General features: G+C 52.7%; 2 protein-coding genes across 6 annotated transcripts in view; one reads left to right on the forward strand and one right to left on the reverse strand.

Annotated features, from left to right (window-relative positions):
• The window catches only part of NFKBIB (NFKB inhibitor beta), a 12,406-nt gene extending 12,140 nt beyond the window's left edge, over positions 1-266 (reverse strand). Inside the window, exon 1 of one of the 2 annotated variants that reach the window (XM_009194401.3) lies at positions 167-266. The gene's annotated coding sequence lies outside the window, so the exon portion shown is untranslated. Of the gene's footprint in view, positions 1-14; positions 95-166 lie in introns of those variants that run through there. The other variant, XM_009194402.2, reaches the window with a different exon arrangement.
• On the forward strand, positions 88-27,117 carry SIRT2 (sirtuin 2). 4 transcript variants are annotated; one of them, XM_009194403.3, is made up of 16 exons: positions 88-400; positions 1,484-1,530; positions 6,375-6,423; positions 6,716-6,829; positions 10,086-10,127; positions 10,268-10,374; positions 10,484-10,540; positions 11,061-11,129; positions 21,934-22,063; positions 24,221-24,280; positions 24,556-24,611; positions 24,856-24,884; positions 24,968-25,019; positions 25,989-26,059; positions 26,175-26,241; positions 26,364-27,106. In XM_009194403.3, exons 1-16 carry the CDS (start codon positions 385-387, stop codon positions 26,517-26,519), a joined length of 1,122 nt encoding a protein of 373 aa, XP_009192667.1. In that variant the 5' UTR covers positions 88-384; the 3' UTR covers positions 26,520-27,106. The 4 variants fall into 4 exon arrangements, with proteins under 4 accessions (XP_009192667.1, XP_009192668.1, XP_017807910.1 ...); XM_003915487.4 differs by having other exon boundaries at positions 185-400; positions 24,808-24,884; positions 26,364-27,117; XM_009194404.4 differs by lacking the exon at positions 1,484-1,530 and having other exon boundaries at positions 140-400; positions 24,808-24,884; positions 26,364-27,117.
• Positions 27,118-27,120: the final 3 nt, after the last annotated feature.

Consider the following 27,120-nt stretch of genomic DNA (forward strand, 5'->3'; position numbering starts at 1 on the left):
TGAATCGCTCACACCCCGCCTCCGTGCCGCATGCTGACCAATCAGAGTATTCGAGAGGACTACGACTCTCTAGCCGTTCCCACATTTTCCGGGCGCCCTTTACCAACATGGCTGCTGACGCCATGACTTCTGGGACTCGTAGTCCGGTCCTCGCGTGCTTTCTTACCTAACTGGGGCGCTCCGGGTGTCGTAGGAAAGCGCGTCTGCGGCCGCAACGTCTGCTGGGAGTTGTAGTTCAGTGCCCTATCCCGGCCACTCCCATTTCTGGTGCCGTCACGGGACAGAGCAGTCGGTGACAGGACAGAGCCGTCGGTGACGGGACACAGTGGTCGGTGACGGGACAGAGCGGTCGGTGACAGCCTCGAGGGCTTCAGCACCGCGCCCATGGCAGAGCCGGACCGTGAGTCGGGAATCCGGGTGGGAGGGTCGGGCCGCGCCGGGGCCTGATTGAAGGCTGCAGGCCCCGGGGCCCAAGGGCGGCCGCAGTGGGGCGGGAAGTAGGGAGCGCCTCGGGGAGTGGGGTTCTGAGGGTTGTTGCTAAGCGATCTATATCGCTAGGCTGGTGGGTTTCTGGGTCGCAGGGTGTTCAGGGTTCGTTTACCACATCCACTTGCCAAGTTGCCAATCAATGATCGCGTGTTTCTCACACCTTGGTTGCTAAGGACCCTCGCTGCAAAGAACATAAGTTGCCCCGGTCCCGGCTGCTAAGGGTACCTGATTGTTAGAGGCAACCAGAGGATGCTGAGGGACCCCTGCTGTCCCCTTCTATGGCTTCCCCTTGTTCGGCGCCTCTCCTAAACCTACCACCTCCACTGCAGCACTGCACCTCCCTCCTAAACCTGCCTCCCAGCCAAAGCGTCCCTTCCCTTCTCTCTTCCTTTCTAAACTTCCCTCTGCCTTGGAAATCTAACCCTTCCCGCACACACACTGACACACTGTCGTGTCCTTCCTACCTCCTCCTGAGTGTTCCTTCATGCCCTGAATCCCTTAGGTAGGAGGAGGAGGATCGCTTGAGCCCAGGAGTTTGAGGCTGCAGTGAGCTATGATCGCACCATTGCACTCCAGCCTGGGTGACATGAGCGAGACCCTTTCTCTAAAAAGTAAAAAAGAAAGAAAGTAAGTCAGGGCCAGACACAATGGCTCATGCTTGTAATCCCAGTACTTTGAGAGGCCAAGGTGGTTGGATCGCTTGAGCCCAGGAGTTCAAGATCAGCCTGGGCAAAAGCCCCTACTTTCTCCCTCTCCTTCTAAATCTTCCTCTCCAGCCTCTCTGCCCCTCACTAATCACCTCTCCTGGCATCACTTTGCATGCCGATAAGATCTTTTCTCCGGCCCCTCCCTCCCTGTGCTCCATTTTTACCACCATCCCATCCCAGTGTAACTCGGTTGGTGGGTGTTCTGGCCCCTCACTGACCATTTGAATCCCTTTATTCCCCACTTAATCATTCTCCCCACTGTAACCACCTCTGCTCCCCTCCCTCAGCCTCTCACCCTCTGGAGACCCAGGCAGGGAAGGTGCAGGAGGCTCAGGTGAGATGGGCGAAAGGGTGGAGGGGAGGAGAGAGATGGACTTGTTCCACATCCCGCAGGGGGGGGAGGTGGCAAAGGGGAGACAGTCACCCCACAGCCCTCGGCTCATTGCCCCAATCCCTCACACCACCCAGTGCAGCTTTCTGGGGAAAGGCGGATTCTGGGGATTGTCAGAGAAGCGTTTCCAGCCTCATGTCCAGGCCTGCCCTCCCAAACTTTCCTTCTTCCTCGCCACTGCCTGCCATCCCTTCTGAACCAAATTTGTCCTGGGCCTGGAAGAGACAGGTATCCCATTTGGTCTTGGAACGCACAGATCTCGTGGACAAGTGATGGGAAAAAATTATCTCACAGTGTGATGGTAAAAGTAACTCAGGGGGCCAGGTGCAGTGGCTTATGCCTGTAATTCCAATAACTCAGGAGGCTGAGGCGTGAGGATCGCTTGAGCCCAGGGGTTTGAGGCTGCAGTGAGCTATGATTGCATCGTTGCACTCCAGGGTAAAACAGCAAGACCCTTTCTCTAAAAAGTAAAAAAGAAAGAAAGTAACTCAGGCCAGACACAGTGGCTCATGCTTGTAATACCAGTACTTCGGGAGGCTGAGGTAGGAGGATCGCTTGAGCCTAGGAGTTCCAGACCAGTCTGGGCAACGTAGGGAGGCCCCAAAAAATCTAAAAATTAGCCATGTGCAATGGTACATGCCTGTAGTGCCAGCTACTCGTGAGGCTGAGTTGGGGAAGGATTGCTTAAGCCCAGGAGGTTAAGGCCGTAGCATGCCATGATTGTGCCACTGCTCTCCAGCCTGGGCGACAGAGCAAGACACGGTCTCAAAAAAAAAAAAAAAAAAAAAAAAAAGGAAGAAAAGTAAAGAAACTCAGGGCACTGTGGGAGCACAGAGAAAAACTTTCTGGGTCAAAGAAGATTCCAGCCAGGCCATTCCCTGGAGGAATCCACAGGCTGGTCTAGCTGTCAGACCAAGATACAGACACAGTATAAGTGAAGAGTGACTTAGAATTTTCTTAGACAAGGTGAGAAATGGTGATCCACACGACACGTATCGCTTGTGCAAAGACCTGGGGGCATGAAGGAGTGTGATGTGTTCCGTAACTGGGTGGCTGGTAGGGGTCAGCTCATTATAGTCACGGCTAACATTTACTGATGGCTTACTCCAGCTGTGCACACTGTTTAGTGCCAAACTTGCCTCATCTCACTTCATCTTCCTGGCATCCCTGTGAAGAGAAATGCCTATCATGGCCATTTTACAGAGGCAGAATTTGAAGCAGAGGTGTTAAGTCACTTGTCCCCTGTCCCTCGGCTAGAGGAGCAGGGAAAGGTTTGAGTCCCCCAGCACTGGGCACACCGCCTGCCAGAGGCTGCCAGGAGAGGTGGACAGGCAGTCTCACAGGAGTTTGAAGGCCCCCCATCAGCACCTCCAGCTCTCCCTTAGGCCAAGCTGCCGATACATGCTGGGCACAGGCCTTCCACACAGCCTCACTGTGTACAGCCTGCAAGAGTGCCAGCCCACCCACACCCCCAAGATTGCCTTTCAGACGTGGGGTGGTGCAGAAGCGGGCATCAGAATACCTCACAAATGCACAGTGGAGCCTTGCTGAGGATATAAGAGCCTCCTGTTAGGCTGTGGCAACTCACTCGCCTGGCCCCCAAGGCACGACCAACGTCAGATAAAAAGGTTGAATGTTAAAAAGGATCCTCAGTCCCAAAGAGAGAGATGCGAGGATGTAAAATGCAGCATTGTCCGTCACAGGGCAAAACTGGAGACAGTCCAAATGGCTGTTAGTGGATGGGTTAAATGAACTATGGTTCATCCATACAATCCAATACTATGTAGCTGCTCTGAAAAATGAGGTGAGGCTGGGCACAGGCTCACACCTGTAATCCCAGCACTTTGGGAGGCAGGAGAATCACTTGAGCCCAGGAGTTCGAGACCAGCCTGGGCAACATAGCAAAATGCCGTCTCTTTTTTAAAAATTATCTTTAAAATTAGGTAGGTCTGGCCGGGCGCGGTGGCTCAAGCCTGTAATCCCAGCACTTTGGGAGGCCGAGACGGGAGGATCACGAGGTCAGGAGATCGAGACCATCCTGGCTGACATGGTGAAACCCCGTCTCTACTTTAAAAATACAAAAACTAGCCGGGCGAGGTGGCGGCGCCTGTAGTCCCAGCTACTCGGGAGGCTGAGGCAGGAGAATGGCGTGAACCCGGGAGGCGGAGCTTGCAGTGAGCTGAGATCCGGCTACTGCACTCCAGCCTGGGCGGCAGAGCGAGACTCCGTCTCAAAAAATAAATAAATAAATAAATAAATAAATAAATAAATAAAATTAGGTAGGTCTGTAGCATATCGTTCTGCAGAAAACTCAAGATGTTGTACTATGACCTATTTCTGTAAAAATAATTAGTTTTATGCAGAGGAAACTGGAGTAATTACCATTAAGCTTAGCTAACAGTGGTTATCTTTATAAGGGTGGGCTTGGGTAATTACAAGGCATGTGCCCCAAGTCATATGTTGTTGAAGTACACGCGAGTGTGGTCAAGGTTTTTGCAGAGGTTGTCCAATCTCTCTTTCTCTCTCTCTATCTCATTTTCACTCTCTCTTCTCTCTCTCTCTCTTTTTTTGAGACGGAGTCTCACTCTGTCACCCAGGCTGGAGTGCAGTGGCGCGATCTCGGCTCACTTCAACCTCCGCCTCCCAGGTTCAAGCAATTCTCCTGCCTCAGCCTCCTGAGTAACTGGGACTACAGGCACCTGCCACCAAGCCTGGCTCATTTTTTGTATTTTAGTAGAGATGGGGTTTCACCATGTTGGCCAGGATGGTCTCGATCTCCTGACCTCGTGATCCACCCGCCTCAGCCTCCCAAAGTGCTAGGATTACAGGCGTGAGCCACCACGCTCGGCCTCTCTCTCTCTTTTTAGATAGAGACAAAGTCTCACCGTGTTGCCCAGGCTGGTCTTGAACTCCTGGCCTCAAGCAATCTTCCTGCCTCAGCCTCCCAAAGTGTTGGGATTACAGGCATGAGCCACCACGCCCATCTGGAGTTGCACAGTCTTAAAAAGCAATTTTTTAAATTGTCATATGTTTGGAAGGGAGGGTCTTATTCAAAAAGGCTTGGACGCAGAGCAGTGAGTGGCCGGGGAAGGGGTTGTCTGAGGTGGTGGCTTGGTCGGAACTGCATTTTGGTGAAATCTCTTGCAGGGCCCAGCCGTGGTCCAGCCTGAAGCAGGCATTCATTCCGAGGTGGAGGAGCTCCTGGAGCTCCTGCCAGGAGCCAGACCCTGTTCTCATTGCTGGGCACCCAGGCAAAGTCCCTGCCCTTGTGGACATCCTGGCAATTCCATAGATGTCCGGGAAAACTGGAGAAGCCAGAGAGAAGGGCCTTTCAAGTGGAGCGGGGCGAGCTCACCCAGACAGCCTCACATGCAGGGCAGCAGGGTGGATGGGAGGTGGAGATTGAGGCTGAGAGGCTGGGGGAGGAGGCTGGGGCAGGACCCCCGGAGGACAGGACAGGCTGGACCAGGTGGAGCCCCGGGGGGGAAAAGGAGTTGGCGGACAGCCCCTTAGGAGACTAAGCGTACATGCTCTGGACCTGAAGTGCTGCAGCCGGAGGGTGAGGAGGGAGGCGGCGGCAGGAAACATCTGGCTGACTGGGGGACAGGACGATCGCGTTGAGATGAGGCCTGGGAGGAAGATGGGTTTGAGGGAGATGCCAGGGTCCGTTTGGGACATGGTAGGAGTGAGAGGCTGGGGGGCACCTAGGGCAAGGTGTCCAAGAAGCCAGGGAACCCCAGATCTGGGGGCAGAGAGATGGTGTCATGAGTGACGAGGCAGAGGCCATTGGCATGGATGAGGCAGGTAGCCCCAGGAAGCTGGAAAAAGAAAGCAGAGAGGCCCTGGACAGAGTCCCGGAGACCTGCCAGTCCAGAGCTGGGCTGAGGGGAGGCTTTGAGGAAGGACTCAAAGGTTGCTGGAGAGGTTGGCAGAGAGTGTCTGGGGCCTCGAGCAGGAGGGGGCACATAGGTCCTTGCAGTGAACACTGAGGCTTTGCATTGGAATCATTCCCAGAGTGACTTGGGACATTATTCAGAGGTCCCCAGAGCTGCTGGGAAGGGACAGCAGGCCCATGCTCCAGGGGACCCAGGGACAAAGGGAAGACCCCAGGCTGTGATAATATTAACAGCAACAGCCAGCGCATACCGAGCACCTTCCCCGCCCCTGGTGCCGCACCCAGCACCCACGCTCCCTTTCCAAGGTGAGAGACACCCAGACTTAGAAAATCAGGGTCACAGCCAGGCACAGTGGCTCATGCCTGTAATCCCAGCACTTTGGGAGGCCGAGGCAGGAGACTTGCTTGAGCCAGGAGTTCAAGGCCACCCTGGGCAACACAGGGAGACCTCGTCTCTACAAAAAAACAAACAAAACAAGATTAGCCTGGCGTAGTGCATGTGCCTGTGGTCCCAGCTACTTGGGAGGCTGAGGTAGGAGGATCCCTTGAGCTTGGGAGGTTGAGGCTGCAGTGAGCTGTGACTGCGCCAGTGCACCCCAGGCTGGGTGACAGAGTGAGACACTGTCTCAAAAAAAAAAAGAAAGAAAGAAAGAAAAGAAAAGCGAAGCCACTTCCATGAGGTTGTGCTCCTGGGGACTGGCATGGCCAGGACTCCAACCCAGGCAGCCTGTCCCAGAGCCCTCGAGCTAGCCCCAGTGCAGTCTCTCCACCACCCCACACTTCCTCAGGCCACTTTCCTGCCAGAGCCTTTTCCCCAAACCTGGTATCACCCCCTCCCCTCCCTCCCTAATCCCACCTCTCGGGCCTGGCCACCCCACCCCACCCCTTCCAGGACTCAGATTCAGACTCTGAGGGAGGAGCCGCTGGTGGAGAAGCAGACAGTGAGTATCTTCCTCGAAGGACAGGGAGCAGGGTTCTGGGGGGCGGGGGGATTTCAGGGCAGGGGTGTGGGTGATACCTCCTCAACTCCATCAGGTGTGACATTCAAAGTATGTAACAGTGGGTCGGGTACCGGTGCCAGAGCAGGCTCCTGGAGGCTCCTGGCTGGGCCAGGCCTCGTGCCTTTAGACGTGGGGAGGCCGGGGACCCCAGGGCTGGGGCCAGGGTGCTGGAGACATCCATGCCCCCTGGCTGAATGCCCGTCCTGCCGCTGTCTCTCTTCTCTCCGGCCAGTGGACTTCCTGCGGAACTTATTCTCCCAGACGCTCAGCCTGGGCAGCCAGAAGGAGCGTCTGCTGGACGAACTGACCTTGGAAGGGGTGGCCCGGTACATGCAGAGCGAACGCTGTGAGTCCCCTGTCAGGATTGGGCCACTGTGCTCGGCTCCTGGCCCCAAGTGACCTCCCATCCCCAGCCACTTGAACCATGTATTGAAACCTTTTCTTTACAAGTAGCAAGAAACACAACTGGAACTGGCTTAAGCCAAAGAGGAGTGTGTTGGCTCTAATCCAGCTTGAAGCACGGCTGGGCCTAGGTGCTTCCACTTTGTTAAAAACCATAACTCTCTCTGATGCTGCTTTTCTTGTGTCGGGGTAAAGGTAACTCCTGGCAGTTCCAAATGCAGGTTCCACCAACCTAGGAGCTGCCACCGAAAGAGCACCTTTTCCCAGTAGTTCAAACCAAACAGCAGAGATTCGCTCCCACTGAGCCAGCTTGAGTCACGTGCCTGCCCCCAAGTCTCCGATTGGCCAGACCTGGGTCGCTTCTCCATTGCTGAGTGAATTACTGTACGCTGACTGACCAGGCCTGTTTCATAAAATGGGGATAATGATTATAGTATCTAACTCATAAGGTTATTGGGGGACCAAATAAATTAATATAGGACCAGGTGCAGTGGCTCATGTATGTAATCTCAGCACTTTGGGAGGCTATTGCGGGAGGATCACTCAACACCAGGCATTCAAGACCAGCTTGGGCAACATAGTGAGAACCCCCCAATCTCTACAAGAAAAAAAAAATAGCCAGATGTGGGGGCGTTGCCTGTAGTCTCAGCTACTCAGGAGGCTGAGAAGGGAGAATTGTTTGAGCCCAGGAGTCGGAGGCTGCAGTGAGCTATGATAGCACCACTGCACTGCAGCCTGGGCAACACAGTGAGACCCTGACTCTAAAAAATAAATAAATAAATAAAATTTTAAAAATAAATTAATAAAAATGCAAATGCTTAGAGCAGAGTCTGGAACATAGCAAGAGCTGTGGCAGCATATGCCGTGGTTATTACTACAGGAGGCTTGTTTCAGATATGGTGGATAGGTGTCTAGTTACTGAGTCACCATGAAATTTATATTTCTTTTTTTTTTTTTTTTTTTTTTTTGGATTGTTTTTTTTTTTTTTTGCCTGGATGGAGTGCAGTGGAGTGGCACAATCTCAGCTCACTGCAACCTCTGCCTCCCGGGTTCCAGCAATTCTCCTGCCTCAGCCTCCCAAGTAGCTGGGATTACAGAAGCACACCACCACGCCTGGCTAATTTTTTTATTTCAGTAGAGATGGGGTTTCACCATGTTGCCCAGGCTGGTCTCGAACTCCTGAGCTCAGGCAATCCACCCTCCTCAGCCTCCCAAAGTGCTAGGATTACACGCGTGAACCACCCCGCCTGGCCTGAAATTTATATTTCTTGCCACGAGTTGAGGTCACCGAAGTCTGAGAAACCAGGCCCTCAGCAGTCCTCAACTAGAACAATCGACCCTTTGTGGTTCCTGAGCAGCCTTTTGTTGAGGACGTCTTCTCCAGTGTCCCTGTCCTCCAGCTGCCACCATCTCTCTCCTCGGGCAGCCAGGCCTGCTGCCCTGAGCCTCCCTCTCCTGCGGCAGGCAAGCAGCTGTCTGCAGCCATCTTTTAGCATGGGCAGGCCCCAAAGACAACACAGGCAGTGGCTACAAAGCATTTGTTCCTTGTGTCCTCCTGCTCCTGGATTCTGGGGTAATTGGCTCATGAGGGTGCCCATGAGGAGATAGTAATGAACAATAACAATTAATTGAGGCTGGGCATGGTGGTTCAGGCCTATAATCCCAGCATTTGGGGAGGTCGAAAGCAGAAGGATCGCTTGAGGCCAGGAGGTCAAGACCAGCTGGGGCAACAAGCAAGACCCCTTCTCTGCAAAAATGTAAAGGTGAGGCTCCAACCCTCACCTAACTGCTCTAAAGCTTTATTTATTTATGTATTTATTTTTTTGAGACGGAGTCTCACTCTGTTGCCCAGGCTGGAATGCAGTGACGCTATCTTGACCCACTGCAACTTTTGCCTCCCAGGTTCAAGCAATTCTCCTGCCTTAGCCTCCCAAGTAGCTGGGACTACAGGCGCCTGCCACCACGCCCGGCTAATTTTTGTACTTTTAGTAGAGGCAGGGTTTCAGCATATTGGCCAGGCTGGTCTTGAACTTCTGACCTCAGGTGATCTGACCCCCTTCGGCCTCCCAAAGTGCTGGTGTGAGCCACCAGGCCCAGCCCTAAAAATTTCTTTTTAACCACTTAATTGAGCCTTCACTATTTGCCAGGCACTGGGCTCAGCACTTTACAAGTGTCCTATTATTTGATCTTCACATTATACCTGTAAGACCATTATGGACACAGGAGGAAACGGAGGCACAAAAAGGTAGTGACTCAGTGCAGGGTCAAACAGCTGCCAAGTGGCAGAGTCAGGATTTGACCCCAGGTCCCCTGAATCCAGACCATATATAGCCACCACTGGATTCAACCAGGCCTGGCCCGATGGCATCTCAGAGTTAAAGCTCAGGGCTGAAGCTGTGGCAGGCTTTGTGTTCTGTTCACCTTTGCTGTCCTCCCTTGGACAGGGTATCCCAGAGGCATCTGACCCACAGCATGTCACACTTGTGCCTGTCTATCAGCTGATGGGCAGATGCCAGAGTACTATGGCCTGGTGGCTAATCACCAGCCACCAGCTATTTCTGTTTAGCCCTGGGCTCTTATCCTCAAGTGGCCTTTTCTCAAGTCTAAGTTGGTATAATTTCCAGCAGTGGATTCTTTTTTTTTCCCCCTTTTTTTGAGATGGAGTCTTGCTCTGTCACCCAGGCTGGAGTGCAATGGCATGATCTTGGCTCACTGCAACCTCCACCTCCTGGGTTCAAGTGATTCTCCTGCCTCAGCCTCCCAAGTAGCTGGGATTACAGGCACGTGTCACCACTCCCAGCTAATTTTGTATTTTCAGTAGAGATGGGTTTTCGCCATGTTGGCCAGGCTGGTCTCAAACTCCTGACCTCAGGTGACCCGCCTACCTCAGCCTCCCAAAGTTCTGGGATTACAGGCATGAGCCACCGCACCCAGCCCAACACTGGATTCTTTATCCTCTGGCTGGCTCTTCCGCAGTCCATTATGTGACTTCTTCCCCTATCTGAGCCCCAGTTTGCTCGTTTATAAAATGGGCATGTTAACACCATCCCTCTCTAGATGATTGGAAGGCCCATCATGCATCTGAGATGCTTGCCCCAGGGCCTGGCATGGAGTAAACGGTGTCAGGGGCCGTGATGGGTGGTGCTATTATAGGGACTGAGCAAACAGTGGCATATGGTGCATAAGTTCCTCTCCTCCAGGTCGCAGAGTCATCTGTTTGGTGGGTGCTGGAATCTCCACATGTAAGTAACCTTACTCCCCCAGCAGCCACCCCCAGGAATTGGGGAATCCCTCCCAAGGGCTGGGGAGGAGCCCTGTCTGAGCCCTGTCTGGGAGAGTTAGTAGGGTATAGACCAACTGCTCCCTGACCCCCCTCTCCCAGCCGCGGGCATTCCCGACTTTCGCTCTCCATCCACTGGCCTCTATGACAACCTAGAGAAGTACCATCTTCCCTACCCAGAGGCCATCTTCGAGATCAGCTATTTCAAGGTTTGTGTTCCCCCAGGAAGGGGCGTCTGTGAGGGGTGGGATGGGGGTCACCTGGCTCCAACCCTCGTCCTACCTGGGGCATCTGGCCCTCTGGCTGTCTCTCCTACAGAAACATCCGGAACCCTTCTTCGCCCTCGCCAAGGAGCTCTATCCTGGGCAGTTCAAGGTGAGATCTTTTTTTTGCAGGGGGCAAAACAGGAAAGGTTGGGGGAGGGCACGCATGGGAAGCGCCCCCAGGGCCCTGCAGACAAATATTATGTAGCCATTAAGTACATGGGTGCTGGGCCCAGACTGCCTGCATTCGTGTCCTGGTTCCTCATGTCTTCATCTTACGACCTTGAGCCTCCGATTTGCCTCCTGTGAAGTGAAGCTGATGGTACTGTCTGAAGAGGGCTGCTGCGAGGCTTAGCTGCACCCATGATGGGACCCTGCAGCCAGGCTGCCTGGGTGCAAATCGCAGCTTTGCAGCTTACCCACCATGTGACTTTGGCGACACAGTCCCCTTCCCTGTCCTTCAATTTCCTCATCTGTGATCTGGGGATAGTGGTGGTCTCTCCCCAACACGGCTGCTTTGCTTATTCCCTGGGGGTAAGACAGTCGCAGTGCCTAGAACAGTTCCTGGCACATGGTAGTGGCCTGTGGCTGTTCCCTGCAATGATCAGCAGTGCCGTCGTTCTTCCCTGCAGCCGACCATCTGTCACTACTTCATGCGCCTGCTGAAGGACAAGGGGCTACTCCTGCGCTGCTACACGCAGGTAGGCGGATGCGAGCATCCTGGGAAGAGGGTGGGTGGGTGGAACGGGCATGGTGTCCTCAGCAGAGGAGCAGAGCTGCGTGCCCAAGAGCTCAGGCAGGGACTCCAGCAATGCAGGGCCAGGGCTTGGCCTACTGCCTCCTTACTGCATGACCTGCAGTGAGTCATGTCTTCTCTGCCTCAGTTTCCCCTCCTGTCAAACAGGGTTTGCCCTCTCAGGTCTGCAGTGCGGTGGCAGTGACCTCCTCTCAGGGCCATCCCATGTGTGATGTGAAAGGAGCCCATGGCTGAAGGGACTCTGTGTGCACTATAGGCACCCCAGATTTCACACTGGTTATGAGGGCGTTTCCAAAGTGACTTCATCTAAGAAAATCCATACACTATGACAGGCGTCCAACAAGTAGATGTTCTGCCTTAAGGAAGGGGCACCTTTTTATACTTTTTTTGTGCTTTGCCCAATTATAAACATGGCTCGGACATGTCAGGTGCTTAGCCGAGGGCCTCTCCCTGGGGCATTCAAGCAAGGATGGCTCACATTGTTGGAGAGTCTCACAAACCCTAACAGCAAAAAAATCTTGATGGGCTAGGCACAGTAGCTCACACCTGTAATCCCAGCACTTTGGGAGGCCAAAGCGAGAGCTCACTTGAGCCCAGGAGTTCGGGACCAGCCTGGGCAACATAGGGAGACCCTGTCTCTACAAGAAATACCAAAATTAACTGGGCAGGGTAGTGTGTGTCTGTAGTGCCATCTACTCAGGAGGCTGAGGTGGAGGGACTGCTTGAGTTCAGGAAGTCAAGACTACAGTGAGCCGTGATGGTGCCACTGTACTGTAGCCTGGGAGACCTGGTTTGAAAGAAACAAAAAACAAATCAAAACAACAACAAAATGTTGCTGCCTCTACCTGTTTTATGAATATGTATAGAAATTTCATGATGCACTACAACAGTATTCACTCAAGCTCTAGATCACACCTCAGAACCCCGAATTACAAAACAGGTGGCTGGACACAGTGGCTCACACCTGTAATCCCAGCACTTTGGGACGCTGAGGTGGGCAGATCACGAGGTCAGGAGTTCAAGACCAGCCTGTCCAACATCATGAAGTCTCGTCTCTATTAAAAATACAAAAATTAGCCGGGAGTGGTGACGCCTGTAACCCCAGCTACTCGGGAGGCTGAAGCAGGAGAATCGCTTGAACCCGGGAGGCGGAGGTTGTAGTGAGCCGAGATCATGCCATTGCACTCCAGCCTGGGTGACAGAGCCAGACTCCATCTCAAAAAAAAACCAGAGGGGTAACATTGAACATAAATAAGTGTTCTGGTGTTTCTCCCTGCACCTGGCAGTTCGGCACCTGCAGCCCCAAAAGCTACCACCAGAGGGAGGAACAACTCGCTTTAGATTCAGAGTTCTCAGGTGGGCCAGGTGTTCCCGCCTGGGGCTGCTGGGAGGCAGAGGGCAGGGAGGCCTCCTTCTTCCAAGAGGAGGAGTCCTGTGATCCCAGCACTCGGGGAGGCCAAGGTGGGAGATCGCTTGAGCCCATGAGTTCAAGACCAGCCTGGGCAACATAGGGAGACTCTGGGCTCAGAATAAACCTTCTTCCCAGAGAGTCACCATTATTCCAGGATATGGCTCAGATATGATAACAGCTCACTTGAAGCCAAGTGCTTTCTGTGGTTGATGTCATGACACCCACCCCAAGACCCTGCTGGCCCTTGTTTGTCAGCTTGTGTCAAAGTAAATGTTCACTGAGTTGATTCCCTGTTGCAGGGAGGGAGATGATGGACGAGATGGAGACGCCACATACTGAGTATATAAGATGGTCGTGGGACCCTGGAACACAGTTAGGCTGGAAGGGGAGTCAGAAACAGTGTATGTGTTTGGGAAAGGGGGTGCCGATGTAAACCCCATCTTTACTAAAAATACAAAAATTAGCCAGGCGGGTGGCATGTGCCTGTACTCCTAGTTACTCGGGAGGCTGAGGCATGAGAGCTGCTTGAACCTGGGAGGTGGAGGTTGCAGTGAGCCAAGATTGCACCACTGCACTCCAGCCTGGGTGACAGAGAGGCTCCGTCTCAAAAAAAGAAACACAAATGACATATTGCATACAAACTATTATATAAAGGCCAGGCACGGTGGCTCACGTCTGTAATCCCAGCACTTTGGGAGGTCGAAGTCAACGTCAGGAGTTCAAGATCAGCCTGGACAACATGACGAAACCCGTCTCTACTAAAAATACAAAAATTAGCTGGGTGTGGTGGCGCGCCTGTAATCACAGCTACTCGGGAGGCTGAGGCACAACGTTCACTTGAACCTGGGAGGCTGAGGCTGCAGTGAGCCGAGGTCGCACCACTGCACTCCAGTACTCCATCTGGGGTGGCAGAGCAAGGCTCCATCTCAAACAAAACAAAATAAAACAAAACAAAAACCAATATATTATATAAAGGTGGAAAAAAATGTTCCACTCTCATATTTCATGAAACCTTTTTTTTTTTTTTTTGAGACAGAGTTTCGCTCTTGTTGACCAGGCTGGAGTGCAATGGCGCGATCTTGGCTCACTGCAACCTCTGCCTCCTGGGTTCAAGCAATTCTCCTGCCTCAGCCTCCCAAGTAGCTGGGATTACAGGCGCCTGCCACCATGCCCGGCTAATTTTTTATATTTTTAGTAGAGACGGACTTTCACCATGTTGGCCAGGATGGTCTCGATCTCTTGACCTCGTGATCCGCCCACTTTGGCCTCCCAAAGTGCTGGGGTTACAGGCATGAGCCACCACGCCCGGCCTCATGAAACCATTTTATTCAAACATGTCACACCGTTCTTCAACCTCAGCCACTTTTGTCACTGATCCAGTTTTCAGGGACACAATATGTTTGCTCCTTTTTGAATTGTGAGAATGCAGCACTTTTGAAGCTATGTATGATGCTATTTTTCTCTCAAGACACAAGTATCCATTCAAACATTTAAACAGGTGTCTTGGTCAGGGGAGGCCTTTCTGAGAAGGTGACATTTAAGCAAAGACCTGTAGGAAGAGAGGGAGAGCACCTCGGGGTTATCTGGGGGAAGAGTGTGTTCCGGGAAAGGGATGGTCAGTGCACAGGTGCTGAGGCGAGCCTGTATTCCGCTAGTTACGAGCTTGTTTTCCACTAGTTTTGAGCCTGTATTTGGCTAGTTCAGAGAATCCCAAGAAGCAGGATGTGAGTGAACGATGAGGAGATTGCAGGAGAGAGTGGAGGAGCCAAGGTCAGGGAGGTGACAAAGATGGATCCTACAGGGCCTTGCAGGCCGCAGGGAGGGACTTGGCCTTTACGCTGAGTGAGATGGGGCCACGGGTGGGTTCTGAGCACGGGAGGGATGTGACCTGACTCAGGCATTCCCAGGCTCCTCTGGCCGTGTTGGGGACAGACTATGGGGGCAGTGAGGAGGGAGCTACAGAGACCAGACAGGAGGCAGCCGCGACGGTCCAAGCAGGAGAGGGTGGAGGCTGGACCAGGGCAGGGGTCATCACCGTGGGGAGAAGTGGTCAGGTTATGAATCTGTTTTGAAGATGGAGCAATAGGACTTCCGGATAGAGGGGCCGTGGCCGTGAGAGAAAGAGCCCAGGACCACCTGAGAGCTCGCAGCCTGGTGCCGGCTGCTTTGTTCTGAGATGGGGGGAATGGGGCAGGGAATGGTGCTGGGGGTGCATGAGGAATTGTCCTGTGGAGGCTGAGAGGCCTGGTTGACCAAGGAGAGAGCTGGACTCAGGAGTCTGGACAGAGGATGAAACTGGGGCACAAAAAGGTTGTGCGTTCATGCAGGGTCACCATCCGCTTGGTGAGCAGAAAGATCCCAGCTCTATTCCTGTGTGAGTTTGTTGCTAATTTGTGAGATGATGATTAAACTCACCAGACAGGATGAGAAACTTAGGCCTGGGATGAAGTACTCTGTCAGGATGCTCACCGTGGTCACTGTCCAAGTCTGTCAGAAGAAAAACCCATGCCCTTAACCGTGATGGTGCTTCAGCAGTGAGCCATTGTCACACCAGAACCAACATAGCTATGTTCAGGGGTCAACGTGAAGCATCCAGGCATCTCTCCGCTACTTGTGATAGTTAATGTATGGATTTAACTATACATACATATTGAAAATGGCATATTGCTGGCTGGACAAGGTGGCTCATGTCTGTAATCCCAGCACTTTGGGAAGCCAAGGCACACAGATCTTTTGAGCTCAAGAGTTTGAGACCATCCTGGGCAACATGGTGATATCCTGTCTCTACCAAAAATATAAGTTAGTTGGACATGGTGAAAAATGCCTGTAGTTCCAGCTACTTGGGAGGCTGAGGTAGGATGATTGCTGAAGTCTGGGAGTTCGAGGCTGCAGTGAACTGTGATCACACCACTGCATTTCAGCCTGTGTGACACAGAGTGATCCTGTTTAAAAAAAAAAAAAAATGGGCCGGGTGTGATGGCACACATGTGTAATCCCAGCACTTTGGGAGGCCAAGGCAGGTGGATCACTTGAGGTCAGGAGTTCGAGACCAACTTGCCCAACATGGCAAAACCCCATCTCTACTAAAAATACAAAAACTAGCTGGGCGTGGTGGCACGTGCCTGCAATCCTAGCTACTCAGGAGGCTGAGGCAGGAGAATCGCTTGAACCCGGGAGGCGGAGGTTGCAGTGAGCCGAGATCACACCACTGCCCTCTAGCCTGGGCAACAGAGTGAGACCCTGTCTCAAAAGAAAAAAAAAGGAATATTGTATGCAATATAAAGGTGGAAAAAAATGTTGCACTCTCATGTCTCATGAAAGCACTTTATTCAAACTTGTCACCCTGTTCTTCAACCTTAGCCACTTTTTGTTACTGACCCAGTTTTGGGGAACACACTATCTTTGCTCCTTTTTGAATTGTGAGGATGCAGCACTTTTGAAGCTATGTATGATGCTATTTTCTCTTAAGATACAAGTCTCGGCCGGGCGCGGTGGCTCAAGCCTGTAATCCCAGCACTTTGGGAGGCCGAGACGGGCGGATCACGAGGTCAGGAGATCGAGACCATCCTGGCTAACACAGTGAAACCCCGTCTCTACTAAAAATACAAAAAATTAGCCGGGCGTGGTGGCGGCGCCTGTAGTCCCAACTACTCGGGAGGCTGAGGCAGGAGAATGGCGTAAACCCGGGAGGCGGAGCTTGCAGTGAGCCGAGATCGCGCCACTGCACTCCAGCCTGGGCGACAGCGCGAGACTCCGCCTCAAAAAAAAAAAAAAAAAAAAAAAAAACAAGATACAAGTCTCCATTCAAACATTTGGATAGTTGTCTTGTCACTCAAGTTGCTGTAGTGTCCACAGCAAAAAGGCTTATAGTTCTTTTAAATTATATACATGATATTTAGGCCAGGCGCAGTGGCTCACGCCTGTGGTCCCAGCACTTTGGGAGGCCAAGGTGGGCGGATCACTTGAGGTCAGGAATTCGAGACCTACCTGGCCAACATGGTGAAACCCCGTCTCTACAAGAAAATACAAATATTAGCTGGGCATGGTGGTGCACACCTGTGGTCCCAGCTACATGGGAGGCTGAGACATGAGAATCGCTTGAACCCAGGATGCAGAGGTTGCTGTGAACCGAGTTTGTGCCATTGCACTCCAGCCTGGGTGACAGAGTGAGACCCTGTCTCAAAAAATAAATAAATAAATAAATAATTATATTCATGATATTTATACTATACAAGAGGTTCTGTATTTGGCTTTTTTTTTTTCTTTTTAAACTTAACCTTATCTGGAAGACCGTTCCATCTCCACATCCATATCGCAGCTTCATGCTTTTTTTTTGTTTGTTTTTGGGTTTTTTTTTTTGAGATAGAGCCTCGCAATGGTGCAATCTCCGCTCACTGCAACCTCTGCCTCCTAGATTCAGGCGATTCTGCTGCCTCAGCCTCTCAAGTAGTTACAGGTGCCCACCACCACACCTGGCTAATTTTAGTACAGGGTTTCACCATGTTGGCCAGGCTGGTCTCGAACTCCTGACCTCAGGTGATCCATGCACCTCAGCCTCCTAAAGTACTGGGATTACAGGCGTAAGCCACTGCTCCTGGCCCTCTTCATACTTTTTAAAAGCTTAGTCTGATTCTATTGTAGGGACTTCACTTTCGTTTTCAGGTTTAAATATAAATGTCACAGCTGGATAGGGTACCCCAGCCCACCTCACCACCACTTTACTCTTCTCAGCTTAAAGATAGTTCAGTGAGGCTGGGTGCAGTGGCTCACGCCTATAATCCCAGCACTCTGGAAGGCTGAGGTGGGCGAATCACAAAGTCAGGAGTTCAAGACCAGCCTGACCAACATGGTGAAACCCTGTCTCTACTAAAAATACAAAAATTAGTCGGGTGTGGTGGTGCATGCCTGTAATCCCAGCTACTGAGGAGGCTGAGGCAGGAGAATCACTGGAATCGGGGAGGCGGAGGTTGCAGTGAGCCGAGATGGCACCACTGCACTCCAGCCTGGGTGTCAGACCGAGACTCCGTCTCAAAAAAAAAAAAAAAAAAAAAAGAAAATTTCAGTTAGAAAAAAAAAAAAAAAAGAGAAAAGAAAGCATTGTTTGAGAGGAACATACTTATTTTTATAACTATACAGAGAATGTACTCAGGAAGTTGTGAATGGCAGCTCGTGGGTTGGGTGTCCTGTAGAAGGCTGGACCCACCAGGGCATCAGCCAGCCCAGGGCCATGAGCCGAGCTGTGTGCCTTGATATGGGGCGGCCACATTCACCCAGAGGAAGTGCCATCTTCCATCTGCACCCATGCACCATTAGGCCTGGGGCCACCCTGCCAGTGATGGTTTTTCTGTTGGCGGCACAATGCTTCAAGACAAAAAATAAGCTAAGGTTTAAAAATCAAGCCTGGGCCGGGCGCGGTGGCTCAAGCCTGTAATCCCAGCACTTTGGGAGGCCGAGACGGGCGGATCACGAGGTCAGGAGATCGAGACCATCCTGGCTAACACGGTGAAACCCGCTCTACTAAAATACAAAAACTAGCCGGGTGAGGTGGCGGGCGCCAGTCCCAGCTACTCGGGAGGCTGAGGCAGGAGAATGGCATAAACCTGGGAGACAGAGCTGGGTGAGCTGAGATCCGCCACTGTACTCCAGCCTGGTGTGATAGAGCGACCCGGCCTCAAAAAAAAAAAAAAAAAAATCAAGCTCGATCTCAAGTGCAGTGGCTCACGCCTGTAATCCCAGCACTTTGGGAGGCCAAGGCGGGCAGATCACCTGAGGTCAGGAGTTCAAGACCAGCCTGGCCAGCATGGTGAAACCCCATCTCTACGAAAAATACAAAAATAGCTGGGCATGGTGGCGGGCGCCTATAATCTCAGCTACTTGGGAGGCTAAGGCAGGAGAATCACTTGAGCCTGTTAGGTGGAGGTTGCAGTAAGCCAAGATCACACCACTGCATGCCAGCCTAGGTGACAGAAGGAGACCCTGTCTCAAAAAATAATAATAATGATTAAAAATAAAAATAAATAAAAATCAAGCCTGGGCAACACAGCGAGATCCCATCTCTACAAAAAATATTTAAAAATTAGCCAGGCATGGGCCAGGCATGGTTGCTCACACCTGTAATCCCAGCACTGTGGGAGGCTGAGGCAGGTCGATCACCTGAGGTCAGGAGTTCGAAACCAACCTGGCCAACATGGTAAAACCCCACTAAAATACAAAAATTAGCCAGGCATGGTGGTGGACACCTGTAATCCCAGCTACTCGGGAGGCTGAGGCAGAGAATGACTTGAAGAATCAACCCCCTGGGAGGCAGAGGTTGCAGTGAGCCAAGATTTTGCCACTGCACTCCAGCCTGGGCAACAGAGTGAGACTCCATCTCAAAAAATAAATAAATAAATAAATAGGCAGGCATGGTGGTGCACACCTGTAGTCCCAGCTACTTGGGAGCCTGAGGGAGGATTGCTTGAGCCCAGGATTTCGAGGCTACAGTGAGCTATGATCAAGCTACTGCACTCCAGCCTGGACAGTAGAGCAAGATCCTGTCAAAAGGAAAAAAAAAAAAACTGGGTTGTCAAAGAATAACACAGAACGCAGAGGTACTTCGGTGGTTCTTTTCCATGCTGCTATTTACTTCCTGTTCAGCTATTTGCAAATTCCTTACTCACATGTGAGGGAGTCAGTGGGTAGACTGAATCAAGTACCAAAGGCAAAACCAAGATTTAGAATAGAAGGCAAGGGGCTGGGCGCAGTGGCTCAAGACTATAATCCCAGCACTTTGGGAGGCCGAGACGGGCAGATCGCGAGGTCAGGAGATCGAGACCATCTTGGCTAACATGGTGAAACCCCGTCTCTACTAAAAAAAAAAAAAAAAAAAAAAAAGATACAAAAAACTAGCTGGGCGAGGTGGCGGGCGCCTGTAGTCCCAGCTACTGGGAGACTGAGGCAGGAGAATGCATGCAGAAACCCGAGGCGGAGCTTGAGCTGAGATCCGCCACTGCACCTGCAGCCCGGGATAGAGCGAGACCGGCCTCAGAAAAAAAAAGAAAAGAATAGAGGGCAAGGGAGGAAAGTTACAGGGCGTGTAGGAACAGTGACAAAGACTCTTGTCTGTAGGCTTTGGAGATAAGATGGTTGTTGGTAGGCAGCCCAGAAGGCAGAGCATTCATTCTGCCCTTGAAGGGAAACAAACCGTTCCCATTGTTCTTCCTGGAGTCTCTGGGAAACGCCGTCAGTTTGAGCCATCTCTGCGTAACCGCCGCCGGTGTCCTCTGTCAGCACCAGCTTTAGCAGCTTTCCTCGCAGGCAAACAAAAGCTGCTCCAAAGGGACTGGGTGTTTTAAGAAAAATGAGGGCGCACAAATGTCTGTGCAGAAAAGAACATTCCCACCTGTTTAATATGGAAAGTATCACTGTCTTAAAAGAAAACAGTGGCCGCATGCTGCTCACGCTGGTGGCACGTGGGCCAGTCTCAGCTACTCAGGAGGCTGAGGCAGGAGAATCACTTGAACCCGGGAGGCGGAGGTTGCAGTGAGCCGAGATCACACCACTGCACTGCAGCCTGGGCAACAGAGCAAGACTCTGTCTCAAAAAAAAAAAAAAAAAAAAAAAAAAATTAGCCAGGCATAGTGTCGGGTGCCCGTAATCTCAGCTACTTGAGAGGCCGAGACAGGGAGAATTGCTTGAACCCAGGAGGCAGAGGTTGCAGTGAGCTGAGATCGCGCCATTGTACTCCAACCTGGGCAACAATAGTGAAACTCCATCCGAAAAAGGAAAAAAGAAAAAGAAAAGAAAAGAAAAGAAAACGGTGGCTGGGCACAGTGTCTCGCGCCTATAATCCCGACGCTTGGGAGGCTGAGGTGGGAGGATCACTTGAGCCCAGCAGTTCAAGACCAGCCCAGGCAGCATAGACCACCCCACCCCCGATCTCTACAAAAAAAATTTAAAAGATAAAAAATTAGCCGGGCATGGTGGCATTTGCCTGTAGTCCCAACTACTCAGTGGGCTGAGGTGGGAGGATGGCTTGAGCCCAGGAGGTTACAGAAGGCTACAGTGAGCCATGATCAGACCACTACACTCCAGCCTGAGTGACAGAGCAAGACCCTGCCTCCAAAAAAAGAAAAAAATACAGGTGAATATGCCATCTATGAAACAGGCCATAGTAAGAAAGGACCCTGGCTACTAAAGGGGAAGACAGTGATTAAAGTCAAGGAAGGGCCAGGCATGGTGACTCACACTGTAATCCCAGCACTTTAGGAAGCTGAGGCAGGAGGCTCGCTTGAGCCCAGGAGCCCTAGACCAGGCTGGGCAACATAGTGAGACCCCATCTCTACAGAAAATTTTAAAAATCAGCCAGATGTGGAGGCTGCGGCGGGAGGATCGCTTGAGCCCAGGAGTTGGAGGCTACAGGGAGCTATGATTGAATCACTGCACTACAGCCTGGGCAACACAGTGAGACCTTGTCTCAAATAATGTTTTTTATAAAAACATGGCCAGCGCGGTAGCTAATGCCTATAATCCCAGCACTTTGGGAGGCCGAGGCAGGCAGATCACAAGGTCAGGAGTTCGAGACCAGCCTAGCCAACATAGTGAAACCCCCCATCTCTACTAAAACAAAAATTAGCCGATCATGTTGGCACATGCCTGTAATCCCAGCTACTTGGCAGGCTGAGACAGGAAAATCTCTTGAACTTGGGAGTCGGAGGTTGCAGTGACCCGAGATTGTGCCACTGTACTCCAGCCTGGGTGACAGAACGAGACTCCATCTCCAAAAAAAAAAAAGTGAGCCCTCCTGATTCATTTATGTTAATGCTTGCCCGTAGCTGCCACATGCAGCTGTGCAGGGTGCGCACTGCACAAGGATGCCACATCTGAGGGGGGGGCTCCATTTACAACACAGACATTGTAAATTTATGTTAATTTCAATAATTAATGACAGATGGCAATAAAGCATCTGGCTTTTTTTTGCTTTTGTGTGTGGGTGTGTGGGTGTGTGTGTGTGTGTGTGTAGAGACGGGGTCTTGCTATGTTGCTCAGGCAGGTCTTGAACTCCTGGCCTCAAGTAATCCTCCCACCTCAGCCTCCCAAAGTGCTGGGATTACAGCCGTGAGCCGCCACGCCCAGCCTGGCCCCTGCCTTTAAGCAGCCTTGACTGTCACCCTTTGAGTGGCACCATTGGGATGAACAGATGTCTTCAGATACACCCTGCCACGTGATTCTCCTCCCTCCCTTCTCCACCTGTCCCCACCACCTCACTGCTTCTCATGGCCTCAACTCCCTACTGTGCCTTCTGGCCTACAAGGGGTGGCTCACTCCTCACCCCTCTTCCCTTCATCTCTCCCTCTAGAACATAGATACCCTGGAGCGAATAGCTGGGCTGGAACAAGAGGACTTGGTGGAGGCCCACGGCACCTTCTACACATCGCACTGCGTCAGTGCCAGCTGCCGGCACGAATACCCGCTAAGCTGGATGAAAGGTGAGGCTGGAGGCCATCCCAAGGGCAGGCCTCCCCTCAGCACCAGGAGCAGTGTCTCCATGCAGTGGGCACCCATTCTGTCCCGCTCAAGTCTTTGTTTTTTGTTTGTTTGTTTGTTTGTTTTTGAGACAGAGTCTTACTCTGTCGCCCACGCAGGGAGTTCAGTGGGGTGATCATGGCTCACTGCAGCCCCAATTGCCTGACTGATCTCCTGTCTTTGGCTGTTTTTAATAGAGGATAGTAGGCCAGGAGCAGTGGCTCACGCCTGTAATCCCAGCACTTTGGGAGGCCAAGGCGGGCGGATCACCTGAGGTCAGGAGTTCAAGACCAGCCTGGCTAACATGGTAAAACCCTGTTTCTACTAAAAATACAAAATAAAAACAAAGAAAAAAATTAGCCGGGCATGGTGGTGTGCACCTGTAATCCCAGCTACTCAGGAGGCTGAGGCAGGAGAATCCCTTGAACCTGGGAGGCGGAGGTTGCAGTGAGCTGAGATTGCACCATTGCACTCCAGCTTGGGTAACAAGAGCAAAACTCTGTCTCAAACAAACAAACAAACAAAAGAAAAAAACAAGAAGTCACTTATTCCACTCATGGAAGCCATTTCTGACATTCTTTATGCTGATTTAACAAAGCCTCTGGTGTCCCTGTGAGATAAGGACAGCTGCAGCATTTGCAGAAGGGCCTCTGGAGTGTGGCTGTTCTGATACAATGCCAGCTGAACGCCCCTAGGCTGAGGATTCCTGAATAGCCCAACTGCAAGCAGCTGGGGGCAGTGTACAATTCACATTACCCCCATTATGTGTCATTGACAGCAGCGTCACAGACAGCACCCACGGTATCATGCTGTCCATGCAGAAATATTTTTTAAAAAATTACCAACTACTGACATTGAAACAATGCTCTATAAATGTGTGCTGAATGAATGAATGGACAGTTGAACAAATGACTTAGAATTCAGTGGGTTGCAAGTGACAGCAATGCTTTCTTTTTTGTTTTGTTTTGTTTTTTTGTTTTGTTTTGTTTTTTGAGACGGAGTCTTGCTCTGTCGCCCAGGCTGGAGTGCAGGGGCGCAACCTCGGCTCACTGCAATCTCCGCCTCCCGGGTTCAAGCAATTCTCCTTGCCTCAGCCTCCCGAATAGCTGGGATTACAGGCACGTGCCACAACCCCTGCATAATTTTTGTATTTTTAGTAGAGACAGGGTTTCCCCACGTTGACCAGGCTGGTCTCAAATTACTGACCTCAGATGATCCACCTGCCTCAGCCTCCCAAAGTGCTGGGATTACAGGTGTGAACCACCGCGCCCAGCCAGAAATGCTTTCAAGCTTCCTAAATCAATAAGCAATAAGGCCAGGCACAGTGGCTCATGCCTGTAATCCCAGCACTTTGGGAGGTCGAGGTGGGTGGATCACTTGAGCTCAGGAGTTTGAGAACAGCCTGGGCAACATAGGGAGATCCCATCTCTACAAAAAATAGAATGTAGCCAGGTGTGATGGTGCATGCCTGTGAGCCCAGCTACTCGGGAGGCTAAGGCAGAAGGATCACGTGGCCTGGGAGGTGGGTGGTGCAGTAAGCCATGATCACACCACTGCACTCAGCCATGATTGCAGCACCACACTCCAGCCTGGGCAACAGAACGAGACCCTGTCTCAAAAAACAAACAAACCAATAAGGCCGGGTGCAGTGGCTCACACCTGTAATTGCAGCACTTTGAGAGGCCAAGGTGGGCAGATTTGCTTGAGCCCAGGAGTTTGAGACCAGCCTGGGCAACACGGTGAAACACTGTCTCGACAAAAACTACAAAATTTAGCTGTGCGTGCTGGCACGCAACTGTAATCCCAGCTACTCAGGAGGCTGAGGCAGGAGGCTCACTTGAAGCTGGGAGGTCGAGTCTACAGTAAGCCATGATCGTGCCACTGCACTCCAGCCTGGGCAACAGAGTGAGACCTTGTCTCAAAAAAAAAAAAACAAAACAAAAAAAGAGAGGTCTTTTCTGAGCAGAGTGGACACCCCAGGAGACACCCGTCACACTCCGAGTGACAGTGACAGAGATGTGTTCATGTTAACAGTGGAAGAGGGATGGGGGTGCTGCACCTCCAGACTCCAGCCCAGATCCTCTTACCACCTTCTCTCTCTTCCCCTTCCCCACACCCAGAGAAGATCTTCTCTGAGGTGACGCCCAAGTGTGAGGACTGTCAGAGCCTGGTGAAGCCTGGTGAGCCTCGGGCCAGGGACCTGCCCGGGTGGATTTGGGTGGGGGTCCCCTCCTCCCCCAGCCCCTTCCCAAAGGCCACACCCCCACACATCTGGCCACCTCTGTCTCTCTGAACAGTGCCCCAGATCCATCCTGGGGAGAATTGGGTTTGTGCCCTTGGCCGGTCCCCACTGCTCCCAACTCCCACCGCAGCCTCCAGGTCTGCCCTTGCTCCCACCTGTCCTCTCTGCCTCCCCATGTCACTGTCTCTGTCCGTCCATCTGTCTCCGCCTCAGATATCGTCTTTTTTGGTGAGAGCCTCCCAGCGCGTTTCTTCTCCTGTATGCAGTCAGTAAGTGGCCCCCTGCCCTCCCCGCATCCCCAACCACCGCCTCCACTGTGCTGGGCCCCATGGGGCAGCCTGGGGCCTGCCTTAGGAAACCTCCCCAGCTGTGTGGGGCGGAAGGGAGATTTGCTGCTGGGGGGCGGGGGAGGGAGCGGTGGCGCAGCCTGGGCAGAGGCTCCCAAGCTCACGCCCCTCCCCACAGGACTTCCTGAAGGTGGACCTCCTCCTCATCATGGGCACCTCCTTACAGGTGCAGCCCTTTGCCTCCCTTATCAGCAAGTAGGTTGGGGGCTGTGGCTGGGAGGGCGGCTGGGCACCCAGGGCCAGAACAGACCCTGACCCCTCAGCTCCCCCTCCCTCAGGGCACCCCTCTCCACCCCTCGTCTGCTCATCAACAAGGAGAAAGCTGGCCAGGTAAGAGCCCTTCCTCACGCCCCCCTCCTCTCAGGCTCCCCCTTCCCTCCCACCAGCTTCCTCAGAGGGAACCCCCACTGTGGAACCCCAGCACTTTGGATTCCTCAGCTCAGACCCTGGAGCTCTGGAATCCAGAGGGGTGGGGTTCCAGGCCTCTGAGACATTCACCGCCCTTTTGAGCAAGTGATAGAATTCCAACTCAAACCAGCTGAAGCCAGATAGGAAGGCCAGGCTTCCAGGGACTGAGGAGGTGGGAGGAGGTGCGGGGGGTCGGGGGAGGCAGTGCAGGGGGTGGTGGGTGGGTCCACACTCCGGGTCTCTCCGATCTCTTTTTCCCAGGCAGCCTCACTCTAGGGCAGGTGCTCCCTCCTGGGTGTTCCCCTCAGGGGAAGTAGGCAGGGTCACCAGGCAAGCAGCGCACACTGTAGGCAGACACTGTCCCAAGCCTTAGCCTGCGTGAACCCACTGATGCCACAACCCTGTCGCGGTTTCGTGATCACCCTATTCTACAGATAAGGAAACTAAGACACAGAGAGGACAAGTCACTTGACCAAAGTCACAGAGCTGGCCGGGCGCGATCGCTCACGCCTGTAATCCCAGCACTTTGGGAGGCCAAGGAGGGTGGATCACCTGAGGTCAGGAGTTTGAGACCAGCCTGGCCAACATGGTGAAACCCCGTCTCTACTAATAATACAAAAATTAGCCAGGCATGGTGGCTGGCACCTGTAATCCAAGCTACTCAGGAGGCTGAGGCAGGAGAATCACTTGAACCCAGGAGTTGGAGATTGCAGTGAGCCGAGATCGCATCATTGCACTCCAGCCCGGGCAACAAGAGTGAAACTTCACCTCAAAAAAAAAATAAACAAAAAAAATCCCAGAGTCACAGCGCTAGGATACAAACCCAGGCCACCTGGCTCCAGGGTCTGTGCTCCTAGCTCTCCCTTCCCTGCCCCACCCCCTTCCTGGCAGTCGGATCCTTTCCTGGGGATGATCCTGGGCCTGGGAGGAGGCATGGACTTTGACTCCAAGAAGGCCTACAGGTGAGGCTCCACCTGGGGCTGGGGGCAGCCTGGAAGGGACAGGGTGAGGTGGCAGGGAGGGCACGAAGGCAGGGGCGAGCCCGCCTGGGAACTCTGATCTCCTGCCGCACCGCAGGGACGTGGCCTGGCTGGGTGACTGCGACCAGGGCTGCCTGGCCCTTGCTGAGCTCCTCGGATGGAAGGTAAGGAGCCGGGTGACCCCAGCCTGTCCTGAGCCCCGTCCCTGGACCCTCTCCCCACCCCGTGGGTCCTCTGACCCCATGATGCACAATGACTTTTGACTTCTGTGACCTTTCTCCTGCAGAAGGAGCTGGAGGACCTTGTCCGGAGGGAGCACGCCAGCATAGATGCCCAGTCGGGGGTGGAGGCCCCTAACCCCAGCACTTCAGCTTCCCCCAGGAAGTCCCCGCCACCTGCCAAGGACGAGGCCAGGACAACAGAGAGGGAGAAACCACAGTGACAGCTGCATCTCCCAGACAGGACGCCAAGCTCCTCAGGGACAGCTGAGCCCCAACCAGGCCTGGCCCCCTCTTAACTGGCAGTTCTTATCTGGGGAGCTTAGAACATCCCCAATATCTTACCACTCCCTCCCCAAAACTGGGGTTCCAGCAACCCTGCCCCCCCCAACCCCAGCAAATCTCTAACACCTCCTAGAGACCAAGGCTTGAACAGGCATCTCTACCAGCCCCACTATCTCTAACCGCACCAGGGCTAAGGAGTAACCTCCCTCATCTCTAACTTCCCCCCCAGCCCCGGGGCCAGGGCTACCCCAGAACTTCTAACTCTTCCAGGACAGGGAGCTTCAGGCCCCCACTCTGTCTCCCACCCCCAGGGGCCTGTGGCTAAGTAAACCAAACCTAACCTACCCCCGTGTGGGTGTGGGCCTCTGAATATAACCCACACCCAGCATAGGGGGAGTCTGAGCCGGAAGGGCTCCCGAGGCTCTGCCTTCAGCTCCCAAAGTGGCTGGGGGGCCCCCTTCACATAGGACCCACCTCCCATACTGAGCAGAAGACATTGCTTATTGGAGACAAATTAAAAACAAAAACAACTAACAATCC

Source organism: Papio anubis, chromosome 20, assembly GCF_008728515.1.
Source record: "Papio anubis isolate 15944 chromosome 20, Panubis1.0, whole genome shotgun sequence".
NCBI classification, from domain to species: domain Eukaryota; kingdom Metazoa; phylum Chordata; class Mammalia; order Primates; family Cercopithecidae; genus Papio; species Papio anubis.